This window comes from Myotis lucifugus, unplaced genomic scaffold (assembly GCF_000147115.1).
Source record: "Myotis lucifugus unplaced genomic scaffold, Myoluc2.0 scaffold_54, whole genome shotgun sequence".
In the NCBI taxonomy this organism is placed as follows: Eukaryota; Metazoa; Chordata; class Mammalia; order Chiroptera; family Vespertilionidae; genus Myotis; species Myotis lucifugus.
In genome coordinates, this window is record NW_005871102.1 from 5978238 (window position 1) to 5992273 (window position 14036).

Consider the following 14036-nt stretch of genomic DNA (forward strand, 5'->3'; position numbering starts at 1 on the left):
CTCCCTTTGTTTGGAAACTGTATCCTTTTTAAAGATGCTCCTCTTTGTCCTGCCTCCCTGCCCAGTCCGGCATTGAGGAGGGGGAGGAGGAGATGGAAGAAAATTGGGGGGGGGGTGGTTGTGGTAGTGATGGTGAAGGAGGAGGAGGTTGGTGGTGGAGGTGGAGGTGGAGGTGGAGCAGGTGGAGGTGGAGGTGAAGGTGGTGGTGGTGTGGAGGAGGTGGGGAGGAGGGTGGTGATGGTGTTAGAACTGGAGTGGGGCAGGGATGGCGGGGGGGGGGGCATTGCTCTGTATACTAAGAGGAAACCAGACATTGCTCCGTATACTAAGAGAAACAAGGATCCTGACCTTAAGGAATTTGTACGCTAATTGGGTAAAGGGATAAAAATGAAGAAAAAGAATAGCATCCAAATGAGGCTATTGTGTTGAATGATTGGAGCTACTATGAGCTGGGGAAAGAAGAGAGGGCAGAGATCGTTGTAGGCTGAAACATTGGGCAGATTATAATACTCATGAGTTAATTTAATGTTACCATGGAACAGAGCCTGCCCTATAGTAAGATCTCTAAAACACTAGCATTATGATTAATGCTACTACAACTAAGCACATCTAACATGGACTGCTTCTGTGCTATTTGTGAGTCTCTGTGTGTACTAAGTGCTTTACTGGCACTAGTTCATCTAATCCTTACTTTGTAAGACACAGGAGAAATAACAAAGGTCAAACAGTTACTCAACTGTAAAGGGAAAGTAGAAACCAAGTTCATTGCATTCCAAAACCCAGGTCTGGTCACAGGATCTAGATCTAGGAAGATTCGGTTTTAATCCCAGCAACTCTGCATCCAGCTGTGTGGCCTTGAGAAAGGCACTCCATCTTTCTGAGCTTCTAGTTTCTACATGTGAAATTAGAATACCGATGCCTGTCTTCTTTGTTCGTTGTGAATAGTAAATGAGGTAATTTATTTGAATGCACCTGGTAAACTACAAACTTCTACACGATCATTAGCTGTTTTGGGGGAGTGCGACTTGCCTTGAATTGGGGTTGGTAGAGTAAAAACGAGGAGCTGCTGTGATACAGCTGTGGCTCTGCATCTTCTATAATCTCACAGAGAAAAGATGCCCCTTTTGGTTTTCTGCCCTGAAAACTGATAAGGGCCAAAGCCAACTCTAGACCAAAGAGAGCCCGTAAGAAGAAAGCTGTGCAATGAGTCACAGAAATGGAAGGCCAGTTTGTCACAGTGGCCTTGTTTTGGTTTTTTGTTGTGTTTTTTGGTGGGTTTTTTTTTTTCCTTTTACTCTGAGGGCAGTCAGACCTGGACTTTCTGGAACCAGTTCTTTGTCCCAGAACACACGGGCCTCAAACACAGTTGGAAATTTGGGACTTGAGAGGTTAGAGTGTAGAATAAAAATGGGTTCCATAATGATCTTGTGAGCTCCGTGACATTTTGCTAAATGAAATACAGACGCTGTGCAGGACGAGAAGAACAGGAGAAATAAGTTAGCACCCATTACTGAGAGCTGGTCAGTGATGGGATGTGGGTTCTCATTTCTTTTCATCTTTAAGAATCGTTTAGGATGGCTCGTGTAGGTGGGCTTCAGTTTCAGCCTCTCAGAAAGGGGATGAGCTCCTACATTGAGTTCCCTACCCATCTTGTTGTTCATTGACTCTCTGTTTGATATTGCTGTGATAGACATCACAGCTGCTTAAAGGCCTTCTCACTCCATTCATGTATTTCTTTGTCCTGAACAAAGAGATGATATGTGGAAGGAGGGAAGACATATTCTCCTTCTAACAGGGTTGCATAGTATCTCTGTCCTCCCCTCCCACAGTCCCTGCTTAAGTGACTCTTTGGGGTAGATCCTAGTGTCCCCAGCAGGAAAGATGTGGAGATGCCCTCTCAGCCTTGCTTTGAAGCCTCTTGCTTTTCTTACTTGTCCATCCTTAACTCGTCACCCCAGACACGCTGCTGAATGTGTTCTTGGCCATCGCTGTGGACAATCTGGCCAACGCCCAGGAGCTGACCAAGGTAAGCATTGCTCTCTGGGGATGCGATGGTTCTCGTGCCATTGGATGCCTTTGGGGTGCTTCCAGGATTCTGCGTGTCTGGCCCCTCCTGGGAGCTCCTGGACAGGTGGAGAGCCACACTCCCTGAAGGAAGCCTGGTTCACTCTCTTTGAGTTTGGTGAGCCTCAGACCAGCCTGGGTCTCCCGTGAAATAGAGAAAATAATAGCTTAGAACTTGGACCCTCAAGGAGGCCCTTAGCAGGATTGTAACATGAAGAATAAAGAAAACACTCAATCCTGGGAACACTTAGCTCTGCGGGGAAGAGGGCACAGTGGAAGGCACAGCCTTGGTGCTGCACTTCAGGGCCTCTGCCTGGAAGGGCCTCGTTCCCTCACTTCCAGACAGAACACCTGGCAAGTGTCAGCTCTGGCCTGTGACCTCTACAGCGTGGCCAGCTCCACTGAGGGCTGAGCCAGGGCCTTGACTTCCACGGCTCTCCTGGGCAGCCTATGGGGCAGGGAGGAGACCAGAGCTGCGGCCATGCCAGGGCTACGGAGGCCCGGCAGCTTGGCCATCTGTGGTCTCTCAGCCAATCTCACCTCATTCTGCCTTGTTGCACCTCTTCCCTTGCGCTCCTCACCCCTCCTGCTCTCCAGAGCTTCTCAGGAGAGCCCAGGGAGCCACCTCTTCTTCATGGGGGTCCCAGGCACAGCCATGTCTTCTTTGTGTCTAGGATGAGCAGGAAGAAGAGGAGGCTTTCAACCAGAAGCACGCGCTGCAGAAGGCCAAGGAGGTCAGCCCGATGTCCGCACCCAACATGCCTTCTATCGAGTGAGTCGGCAGTCCTCACCTCACTGTCCCCTGCACTCCATTCAAAACCCATTGGTTATCCCAGGGCACCTGCTCCACGCCAGGAGGTGCCCTGTGAACACAGCAGTGAGCACGACAGTCTCTCTTCTCGTGGAGCTCTTATTGCAGTGAGCGAGGTCAGATTGATAATAAACAAACAGATACTTTTCAATAGTGGTAACTGCTGTAAAACACATGAACAGGGCAGTCGGGCAGAGGAACAGGAGCCGGGTGGAGTACCTTCGGGCAGTCTGGGGGGGGGGCTCTCCGAAGAGGTGACATTTAAGCAGAGACCTAAATGTGCATAAAGTGTCATGTGACATTTGAGGGCAGAGCATCTCCAGCAGTTGGCCGGTGTGGAGGGAACGAGAAGGGATCGAATGAGACAAGGTCAGCGTGGTGGGCAGGAGCCAGGGCCCGAAGGCCCAGGTGAAGGATTTCAGCTTGTATTCTCGTTGCAGCCCTGGGAGCATTTAAAGTGGAAGGATGGATGGGACATGATTGATACTTTTAAAAGGTCACTCTGCTTTGTGGAGAATGGATTGTAGGGGCCAAGAGGGGAGGCAGGGACACAGAAAGTTGACTCTAAAAGTAGGTGAAAGGTATCAGGGTCTCAAAGCAGGATGGTGGCAACAGAGAAGGTGGGCGGTCATCCCATTCGGTCTCTGTTTTGGAGGGCGACCCAATAGGGTGAACTGATGCTGGGTTAAATGTGATGGGGTGGATGAATAAGAGGAGAGGAAGCATTTCTCCCAAGGTCTAAGGCGTGAGGCTTCAGCAAGTGGGGGGGTAGCGGCTGTGTGTACGATTCTCTGGAGAACGATGGAGAGCCCACGCTCATTTGGGCCACATTGAATTTGAGATCCTTTCAAGACATCCAAGGGGAGATGTTGAATAGGCATCTGAAGCTTAGGAGAGAAGTCGGGGTTAGCAGTAACGATCTGGGCGAGCCATTTGCAGTTGGATGGTACTGAAGCAGCCAGTGTGGGTGACCTGACCTGGGAGAGTCCAGATGGAGAAGGGACAAGCTGAGGACAGAGGCCCAGAGCCCACCTGTGCCTGACGGGGAGCTCCCAGGAGGGGGGCGAAGGAACCAGGAAGCATGGTGCCCTGGAGACTAGAGAAAGACACCCTTCAGGAAGGAGGGCGAACAGCGGTGTGAAATACTGTTGAAAAATCACGCGAGATGAGGACAGCAAAGGGACTGGCAACATGAAAGCTGTAAGTGAGCTTTGCAGGAGCAGTTTGAGTGCCCCCTGGGGACTGAGTCCAACTGAGTGGCCCCTGGGAACTGAGTCCAGGGAATGAATGAGAGGTGACGAAGTAATCAGTGAGGAGACTCTTTTAAGGATCCAACCTGGGCCTGTGGCGGCTGGTAGAGCTGGGGGTAGGAGGCTAGGTCCTGGGTGGGGCTGACTTCCTGTGTGGGGCTGGAGGGTGCTGTTGGAGGAGAGGCCGAGCTGCGACTGCAGAACCATGGCACCCCTGTAGCTGCTAGTTGCCTGAGGACTGTGTGAGTAGCCCTGGGGTATCTATGGAGAGGGCCAGAGATCCCCAGGGCGTGGCACCAGACCCTATCATCGACTCCTTGAAGCTAGTGAGGAAGGAGCCCTTTTTGGCCTGTGGTCATGCACAAGGCTCTCGAATGAGGAGCCTCGCCTGGCAGGGGCATGCCAGGGTTACATGTGGAGCCCTCCCTTCCCTGCATGGCCATCATCTTGCCCTGACCTTTCAAAACCTCGAAGGTCTGGTTCTGGGCCCCTCCTCTGTGAGTGGGGAAAAAACTGCCCCCCTCCCCCCACACCGTCCAAAAAATTATTTCTGGATCTTGAGTGGTTTCTTTTTTTTTTTTTTAATGCATTTTATTGATTTTTTACAGAGAGGAAGGGAGAGAGATAGAGAGTCAGAAACATCGATGAGAGAGAAACAAGGATCAGCTGCCTCCTGCACATCTCCTACTGGGGATGTGCCCGCAACCCAGGTACATGCCCTTGACCGGAATCGAACCTGGGACCTTTCAGTCCGCAGGCCGACGCTCTATCCACTGAGCCAAACTGGTTTCAGCCTTGAGTGGTTTCTAATCACCTTCCCTGAACACATGAGTTTGGGTGAAAAATATACAGGTATCCAAACATGCCGCTGGGTAAGGCAGTTGGTTCCATGAGTTTGAAGCTTAGAAGAGAAGTCAGTGGGTGGTTCTGTTTCCTGAGATGAGGAAGCCTGCGGGGAGAGTGGGTTTGGAGCCCTGAGTTGGGAAGGTGCTCGGCCCAGAGTAGAAACCTACACTTTATGGAACGAATGAATGAATGAACTGCCAGTAGCAGGGCCTGTAGGTGTTGAGCCGTGTGTGTACCGGGCACAGTGCAGTGGGAGAGAGTGCTGTGACCGCCCAGGACGGGCAGAGTTCCAGACTCCGGACGCGGGACAGGTGTGTGAGGTGGGGGCCACTGGCAGCGCTACGTCCGTCAGCTGTGTGCACACCCCTCGGGAGTGGAAGCAAGAATGTGGCTGTCCCTGGAGAACAGGGACAGAGCATGGTGACAAACCAAATGGCCTGGGTGCTGGCTAGAGTCCTGCCACTCATATGTTCTGTGACCGTGGTGAGATCCTCTAGGATCTCTGATCCCGTTTCCCATTTCTGGAAGAGGAAGAACGCTCACTGGCCTTCCTGGTCCACGGGGTAATTGTGGGCTGCGTGTGAGGTCACAGATGCATGGGTTGGAGATACGTGGATGCTGCTCGGTATGATTTGGGGAATGAAGGTACGTTAATGATTCTGATGGGGCAGGAAGTGGATCTTTTCATGTGTGAGAAGTAAAGAGGGCTTTGAAGTGTGTGTCTGATTTGTGTGGGATTCGGCAATTGGGTTTCTCTTCTGCCTGGTGCGTGCATGTGTGTGCGTGCACTTGAGTGTGTTCAGGCACACATACGCAAGAGGGGATTCTTCGTGCACTTACACTCTTACACGTGCCTCTGCCTCCAGTATTTGAATATGTGAGAATGTGCAGTTAGATGCTAGAATGTGCTTCTCACGGTGGGTTTGCATGAGGCCTGTGTAAAGTGTGGGCCCTTATTTCTATCTGCCACCCATGCCTCTCGGCACCGCCGCCCCACGTGTGCCTCCTCGCATCACAGCTGGCGAAGCCGAGGGGTGCAGTCATTTGGGGAGCTCGCCGGTGCCTGCACAGTGATGACTGTGTCCATCCTGTGGGTGCCCATGTGCATCGCTCCTCTGCCAGGCACCGAGGGAGGCTCAGCCCAGCTGCCCGCTCCCCAGCCCCACGGAGGAGCGGCCTCTAAAGCAGACACAGGGGTGGCCGTGGGGCGGGGCTAGTTTGTCCAGCATGTTCTCCATGTGGGGGTGTCACTTTTATCAGGAATGGAGCAGCATTTGCCAACCTCCAGGTCCAGGCAGGGTCCGTTGGGCCAGACTGGGCCTGTCTGCCAGGCTCTCGCCACAGGTGTCCCAGATGTGCTTCCTCCACTGAGCGTTGAGCTGAGCTGGCGGTCTCATTTTCCCAGGAGTCCTGTCTGCCCTGGAGGGGTGGTGCCCACACCCTGCCTCTCTGACCTCCCATTGCCCGATTGAAAGGGCACAGCAAGTGTGTGTGTGTGTGTGTGTGTGTGTGTGTGTGTGTGTGTAGAAGAGAGTTTTCCCTGTGCAAGGCCAAGAAGGTTAATACTGGGCTTTACCCAGCTAAATAGACCAAACCTTCAAGGCCTCTGGCCAGGGCCACTGCGTTGCATAAATGCGGGGTCACCACTAGCATTCTAGAGGATGTGGATGGCGGCCATGGAGGGATGGGCCTGCCTTTGGCCATGGGCTATTTCTGTGGCCTCGATGGTTTGCATGGCAGAGCCCTTGCTCACTGCATGTTTTGCGGGATTGGAGTGATGAGTGGGGACTCACACCCATGTGACTGTGCTGGGCTCATCTACAAATGACGGGGGAAATACAGCTCTTCGTCCAGAGATCTGCCTCCGTAATAGGTCTCTGAAGGATCTGTAGGTTGTGGTGTGAGTGCCAGTGGGCGTGACGGTTGAGCATCTGAAGCAGTCTGCTCCATGAAATGGAAATGGATCCTTTGCGTCCGTTCGTACGCTTCAAAGCCTAGATCACGTGTTTGCACGTAGCAAGGAATCAAGTCACTCCCTCGGAGAGTGCGTGGTCGGGCGTGTGCAGAGGGCAGCGGGCGTGCAGAGAGCGTGTGGGCGCACTGGGGACCATACCTCTCCCTGGAAACCCGCTGGTGGCTGTGGGGCGTGTGGTTGCTCTAGAGGTCGGGGTGAACTGAACCTGTTCGTTTTTCTTCCCCAGAAGAGACAGAAGGAGAAGACACCACATGTCGATGTGGGAGCCACGCAGCAGCCACCTGTATGTGTGGACCGGTTTGCGTGTTTGTGAGTGGTCATGTGCGGGTGCGGGGACACCGTGTCTTTGTCCTTGCCGTGGACAAAGTGGCGCCGGGTGTGCACGTCAGTGGTGTGTGCGTGTGTGTTCCATGCACATGGTTTGTGGACATGCCCCGCTGCCCCTTTTGACACGTGCTTGTCTCTGTGTGTCTCAGGTCTGTGCCCCTGCGCGTTGTTCGCTCTGTGTGGCCTGTGAGTGGACCTGTGCAGGCGTGGCTGTACCTTTCGTGTAGGCAGTTGTGTGCAGCCACGCAGGGGCCTCAGTGAGGGCGTGTGTGGGCACCTGCGAGCGTCCCCTTAACAGTGTGTAGCTGTGCACGCACAGGCACGTGTGGGGAAGGCGTAGGTGGCTACCCTTCCGCCATGTGGGCCCCGTGTGCTCGCCTGTGTGTCATGTTGGTGCGTTCTCACTGCTCCTCTCGGCCCGGAGCCGAAATGCTCCACAGCCATTCTGAGGGTGAGCTGCTGGTGGTCTTTGCACACACAATCCTCTGAGGTTTGGAAGAGACCCCAGCACTCTGCTTTGGTGAGGGTGACGCCAAGACATTATGTAACATAGGTCTGCTCGTCCCCGTGGTCACCCTTCGATGGACTCTGACCTTGGCACTGCTCTGCCCTGGCAACCCCAGGCTTATCTGAGGGAGAGGAGAGGGGAGCAGGTGGAAGGGGGTCTCTGGCCTGGAACGAGGGGCCAGTGGCGGGCACAGAATAGGAGAAGGTTGATGCCCTGAAAGCAAATTGGAGCAGGGAGTGCAGACCCACTCGCCTTTGTACTTCAGCCCTGCAGGCCCCGGGGACAGGGAACTGGGTCCTGGGCTGACCCCATCCCCATCCGCTCCCCCAGCTGCTGCAGAGCAGGGAAACCAAGTGGGAAGCCCATGAGCTGGGAGGCTGTGGTCCAACCACCGTTGCTGCGTGGCCCCCTCTGCTCCTTGAGTCTCTCTGTGCTTCCCGTCTGCAGGTCCTGGGCTCTCCCGTGTGCCCCTCGCACCGTGTGTCCTGCCCTTTCCCCATGGCCGCTGAGGGCTGCCCTCTTTGGCCTGCAGCCGTCGGGTTCTGACCGCGGCCTTCTCCCTTTCCCCTTCGCCAGGCGGGAGCGGAGGCGCCGCCACCACATGTCGGTGTGGGAGCAGCGCACCAGCCAGCTGAGGCGGCACATGCAGATGTCCAGCCAGGAGGCCCTCAACAAGGAGGAGGCCCCGCCCATGAACCCGCTCAACCCCCTCAACCCACTGAGCCCCCTCAACCCGCTCAACGCCCACCCCAGCCTCTACCGGAGATCCCGGCCCCTGGAGGGGCTGGCCCTGGGCCTGGGCCTGGAGAAGTGTGAGGAGGAGCGCATCAGCCGCGGGGGGTCCCTCAAGGGGGACGGAGGGGACCTCTCCAGTGCCCTGGATCACCAGAGGAGCCCCTTGCCGCTGGGCAAACGGGAGCCGCCGTGGCTGGCCAGGCCCTGCCATGGGAACTGTGACCCGACCCAGCAGGAGGCTGGGGGAGGGGAGGCGGTGGTGACCTTTGAGGACCGGGCCAGGCACAGGCAAAGCCAGCGGCGCAGCCGGCACCGCCGAGTCAGGACGGAAGGCAAGGAGCCCTCCTCCGCCTCCCAGAGCCGGTCGGCCAGCCAGGAGCGGGGCCTGGATGACGCGCCCACCGAGGGGGAGAAGGACCGAGAGCCCAGGGGCGGCCATGGGGGCAAGGAGCCCACTATCCAGGAAGAAGAGAGAGCCCAGGACTTGAGGAGGTAACAAGTCCCAGGAGCATCTGGAGGCACGTAGCGCGGCTGGTGTTGGGGACTCTTCAGTATAAGCCTCTGAGCCTCATTTTGTCGAGTGGGGGTGGTGCCAGTGTACCTGGTACAGGGTATGTGCAACTCTGACGGGCAGTGGGCTCTGTCCCCCTGAAAACCAGCCTCTGTTCCAGGGTATCTCCATCAGGAGTGGGTCATGGGAGGGTGGATGGAAATGAGGTGGAGGCAGGGCCCCTGGGTCTTAGCTCCTTTCTGCCCATCGGGGTGGGAGGCAGCAGAGGCCCCATGCGCCCCAGCAGGGCTCCTCGGGCTCCCCTCACCTCTCCCCGCTTTGAAACAGCATCTTCAGATCTGAGCCCCAACTGTGTCCTCTGTCTTGACAGGACCAACAGTCTGATGGTGCCCCGAGGCTCTGGGCTGGCAGGAGCCCTCGATGAGGCTGACACCCCACTCGTCCCGCCGAACACAGAACCGGAAGTGGGGAAGGCGCTGACAGAGCAGGAGCCTGAGGGCAGCAGCGAGCAAGCCCTGCTGGGGGACGTGCAGCTGAACGTGGGCCGGGTCAGCCAGAGCGAGCCCGACCTCTCCTGCGTCACGGCCAACACGGACAAGGCCGCCACCGAGAGCACCAGCGTCACTGTCGCCATCCCCGACGTGGACCCCCTGGTGGACTCGACCGTGGTGCACAGTGAGGACACAGTCCTGTCCCCGTCACCCCTGCCACCTGGTCCGGGGGGAGTTGTTGGGGGGAGTCGTGGCTCCAGAGTCACCCCAGGAAAGCTGCGTGGAAAACCCCACCAGCAGGATAAAATCATTCTTCAACGAGTGAAAAACAGGACAGTTTTCACCTGATGTGCAGGAAAAATAAGTTAGAATTTTCTCAATCTTAACTTTAGGCCATAAGATGTCCTTAAGCCCTGTGACCACCCTAGAGTCTTCGGAAAGATCACGTGTGAGTCTGGACTCAGATCTAGATTCAGCTCTGACTTGTATCAACATTTGATGGGCGTTTCCGGGACTTCCAAGGTGCGCTGCCACCTGGACAAATAGGGGGCCTCGGATGGGGTAGAGGTGGCAGGAAGGCTCAGTGGCCTGGCTCAGCCTAGCGCGTGGCCTCCAGAATGCCTCTGTCCCGCTTCAGGCCTGTTTGTCACCTATGAAGTGAGAACACTGGTGATTCTGAGGCCTCTGTACTAACATTTTATGAATCTATTACTCTTATCTACTGTTTTTCTCCTCCAAGGTTTTAGTCACTTTCTCTCCAGTTCTCTGGGAGCCCTTCAAGGGAAACAGGGCAAGAAAGCACTAAACCGGCACCCTATCTCTGCCCTGACCCATCCCCAGCCTGCCCTAACTCCTCCATTTCCTGCCCTAACCCCACCCCCATTCCAGACCTAATCCCATGGTCACTGAATTGTGACCCCAGGATTCCACCCTTGCTTTTCTCCCTCCCCGACTTGCTCCACCATTTCCTCTCTTGATAGGACAGTCTGGCGTTTCTTGCTTACTCTGTTAGGTCTCTATCCCTTCACCTTCTCTACCCTGACAGTGCCAGTGCTACTTGGGCAGGTGACACCTCCCAGGCCTGGGACTCCTGGGCTCACCCGGTTCATGTCTCAGGATCTCAGACTCCCAACCTCTTTTGGGGTCTGTTTAATTTTATGCTCCAGTAAATAAGTATGTAGGCCCCTCTTCTATGAGAATCAGTAAGAAAGTTGGACCCTCTCTTTGTTCCGATTCTGGCTCCAGTCCCTGGCCTTGGTGATAGGTAAGAGCATGTTATCAGAGGGCTTTTGGATAGTTTGGATGACGTATTTCATAGAAGGTCCCAGAAGGGGCGGACCCTCAGAGCTTTGATGCTCACATAAGGTTCCAGGGTAGAGTCACCCACTGAAGGGATTGGTGGGGGAGGTTGACAGGACCCCCTTGGCTGCTTGGTAGCCTTGACCTCTCTGCTCCTTACCCCACTGTGACTCGAGTATAAAACAGGGAGTAGTGGTCCCAAGAGCTCCACTCAGTCCTGGTCCCTTCATCCTCTCTATCCTGAATGTAGTCTTGCACCCATATTCGCATGAATATTGCATTCTCATCTCTGCATTAATTATGACTGGAAAAAGCACAGCCAGGAAGGCAGCTACAAACAGAGGAATGGTTTCTGAAAATCTTCCATTGCAGTGTGATTTCATTGAAAGGATATAGGATTTTAGACCGGAACCCATATTGGCTGTAGGACCTTAAGATAGGTACTTGACTTCCCTCAACTTCACTTTTCCCATCTGTATAATGGGAACAATAATGCATGCCATTCAGCAGCTACCGATGTGAAAATTCAATAAGTGAATAAATACAAAGAATCCAGATTTTAGATAAATAAACTGTAAACTTTACAACATAAACCAACCTTCCGTTACCCAGGGAAATGTGGTAAGAATGAATGATTTATATGGCAAAGGCTATACCACATAAAATTAGGGTAAAGCTAGAAGGAGAGAGCAATTGCTGGACTCCGTGTAACTAACAAACACCGCATGTGTGCAGGGCACCTCCCTCAGCACCTTCCCGGGGCCCCTTCCCAGCCCCTCCATCCCATCCCCGGTGGATCACCAAGGGCTCCAATCTCGCATGTGACAAGGTTTCTGAAGACATCCACATGTTCCTCTTGCAGTCAGCAACAAGACTGATGGCGAAGCCAGTCCCTTGAAGGAGGCAGAGGTCAAAGAGGAGGAGGAGGAAGAGGAGAAGAAGCAGAAGAAGGAGAAGCGTGAGACGGGCAAAGCCATGGTGCCCCACAGCTCCATGTTTATCTTCAGCACCACCAACCCGTAAGTCCCTCCTATCTCCCCCATCCGTCCAGGTGAACAGGCAGAGTTTGGGCCAGGGCAGGGCAATGGGGAGATGGAGGTATGAGGGCCCAGTCCTCTTCTGGTCCTTCCCAGTGGGATACAGCCACCAGACACATGCAGCATCCAGGGTGCTCACGGGGGGAGATGGGTCATGGAACCAAACATCCTCTGAATTCTGTGCCCATAGTCTAGAGCAGTGATGGCGAACCTTTTGAGCTCAGCGTGTCAGCATTTTGAAAAACCCTAACTTAACTCTGGTGCCGTGTCACATATAGAAATGTTTTGATCTTTGCAACCATAGTAAAACAAAGATTTATATTTTTGATATTTATTTTATATATTTAAATGCCATTTAACAAAGAAAAATCAACCAAAAAAATGAGTTCACGTGTCACCTCTGGTCTAGAGAGTAATTTAAGACAGGAAAGCATGGCAAATGTCATGAGGAAAGGACACTCACCTTTTCTTCGGTCAGTGGAGGGTGGGGAGGAGAAAATCTACTTGGGATGTGTTACCAAATGGCCCATAGCTGAGACGATGGTGCCTGTAATGATTGGGTCATCCATTGGCAGTTACGAGTATTGATCCCACTGCTTAATCCCGAATCCCTGTGGATTTTGAAGTGGGTGTGTTTAGGGGCATGAGGTGGGGTTGGCAGAGAAGAGTCTGGAAGGTTGGACTCAGGAAAAATGGGATTTTGAAAGGCAGGCTTTCTTCTGCCCTTTACCTGAGCAAGGTATACCTGTAGGCCAGCTTCTGAGGCTAGGAAGACAAGACAAGCAGGCTTCCCGTGGCCACGTGGGCAGGGTCCCGGCAGGGGTCAGGGAAGACAGGAACCTGGGCTAAGGACTGTCAGGCCACCCGTGGCCAGAATGCAGTCCATGGGTTATAGTCTCTGTAATCAGAATGCCTGGAACTCATGAAAACCTGTTGCCGCTTTCATCAGGAAGCTTAGAATCAAGGTCTATTTTTATGTTCCTTGGTTCTTCTGATCTGCTCGCTCTGCCCCAGTTTCTATACATTGAGATACAGTGGAGGGCACCCCGAGTGTGTGTCTTCTGATGCTGGCTGCGCCCCACGGCTCAGACGTGCTTGCAGATAATGCGTCTTGGCTTGTGTACAGCAGCCTCCAGCCAATCTGATTACCTTCCCCCTCTGGGGCTTTAAATCAAGGGTGGTGCCTGAGAAATTAAATTGCTCTTCCCAAGGCTTCCTCTGGCCAGGGCCTGGCTGTCTGGAAGAGGCCGTGGTGCCTGTGTGCGGGGGTGGGGAGGCACGATGGGGACGGAGGGAGGCGGCGGCTCAAGGCTCATCCACCCGCAGGATCCGCAGGGCCTGTCACTACATCGTGAACTTGCGCTACTTTGAGATGTGCATTCTCCTGGTGATCGCGGCCAGCAGCATCGCCCTGGCGGCCGAGGACCCGGTCCTGACCAACTCGGAGCGCAACAGAGTGGGTGCACGGGGCCCTTCGCCAACCTCCCCAGAGCCCTGGTACCTGCCCCATCCCAGCGTCAGAGGTGGCCTGAGGAAGGTTCCTGGGGAATGAGGAAGGAGTGAGGCCCGCTGGAGCCCACAGAGCTATGAAGGGGGTCTCTGCAGCCACCCGTGGGCTTGGATGTGGAGTCTGGCATAGGACAGGGGGGTGAAGTTGAGGAGCACAGCCTGGGGTTCCAAGGGTGTATGTCAGGAGGGAGGCAGGGAGGATGGGAACTGACAAGGATTTCAGATCCTGAGCCAGAATTGGGGGGAAGGTTTGTGGGGCAGTTAAGACCCAAGAAGATTAGTTCTGGCCACAGGGAAGGAAGGGCCTAGGACTGGCCCCCACGTCATGTGGCTCCAACCGGACCCATGGCTCCTCCTTTCTCTGCACCCAGCTAGTGGTTGCAATTCCAAGCTTCTGTTCTGTGGTGGAAATGAGTGGGCGTTGGGTGGGCGGGCAGGGATGTCTCCGTGGGCAGGCGGGAGTGTGTGTGGCCGGGTGGCCACACATAACCTCCTCCCCTGCGCGGTATGTGTCTTCCAGGTCCTGCGGTATTTTGACTATGTTTTCACTGGCGTGTTCACCTTTGAGATGGTTATAAAGGTAAGAGTCTCTAGAGCAGCGGTTCTCAACCTGTGGGTCGTGACCCCTTTGGGGGTCGAGCGACCCTTCACAGGGGTCGCCTAAGACCATCGG

General features: G+C 54.5%; 1 protein-coding gene across 1 annotated transcript in view; it reads left to right on the forward strand.

Moving 5' to 3' along the window:
- CACNA1E (calcium voltage-gated channel subunit alpha1 E) overlaps positions 1-14036 on the forward strand; it is a 259356-nt gene that overhangs the window by 193238 nt on the left and 52082 nt on the right. Inside the window, 8 exon segments of the mRNA XM_023753932.1 lie at positions 1959-2026; positions 2739-2836; positions 7173-7229; positions 8358-9008; positions 9398-9702; positions 11680-11836; positions 13181-13310; positions 13884-13943. Of these exon segments, the coding sequence (XP_023609700.1) occupies positions 1959-2026; positions 2739-2836; positions 7173-7229; positions 8358-9008; positions 9398-9702; positions 11680-11836; positions 13181-13310; positions 13884-13943 (1526 nt within the window).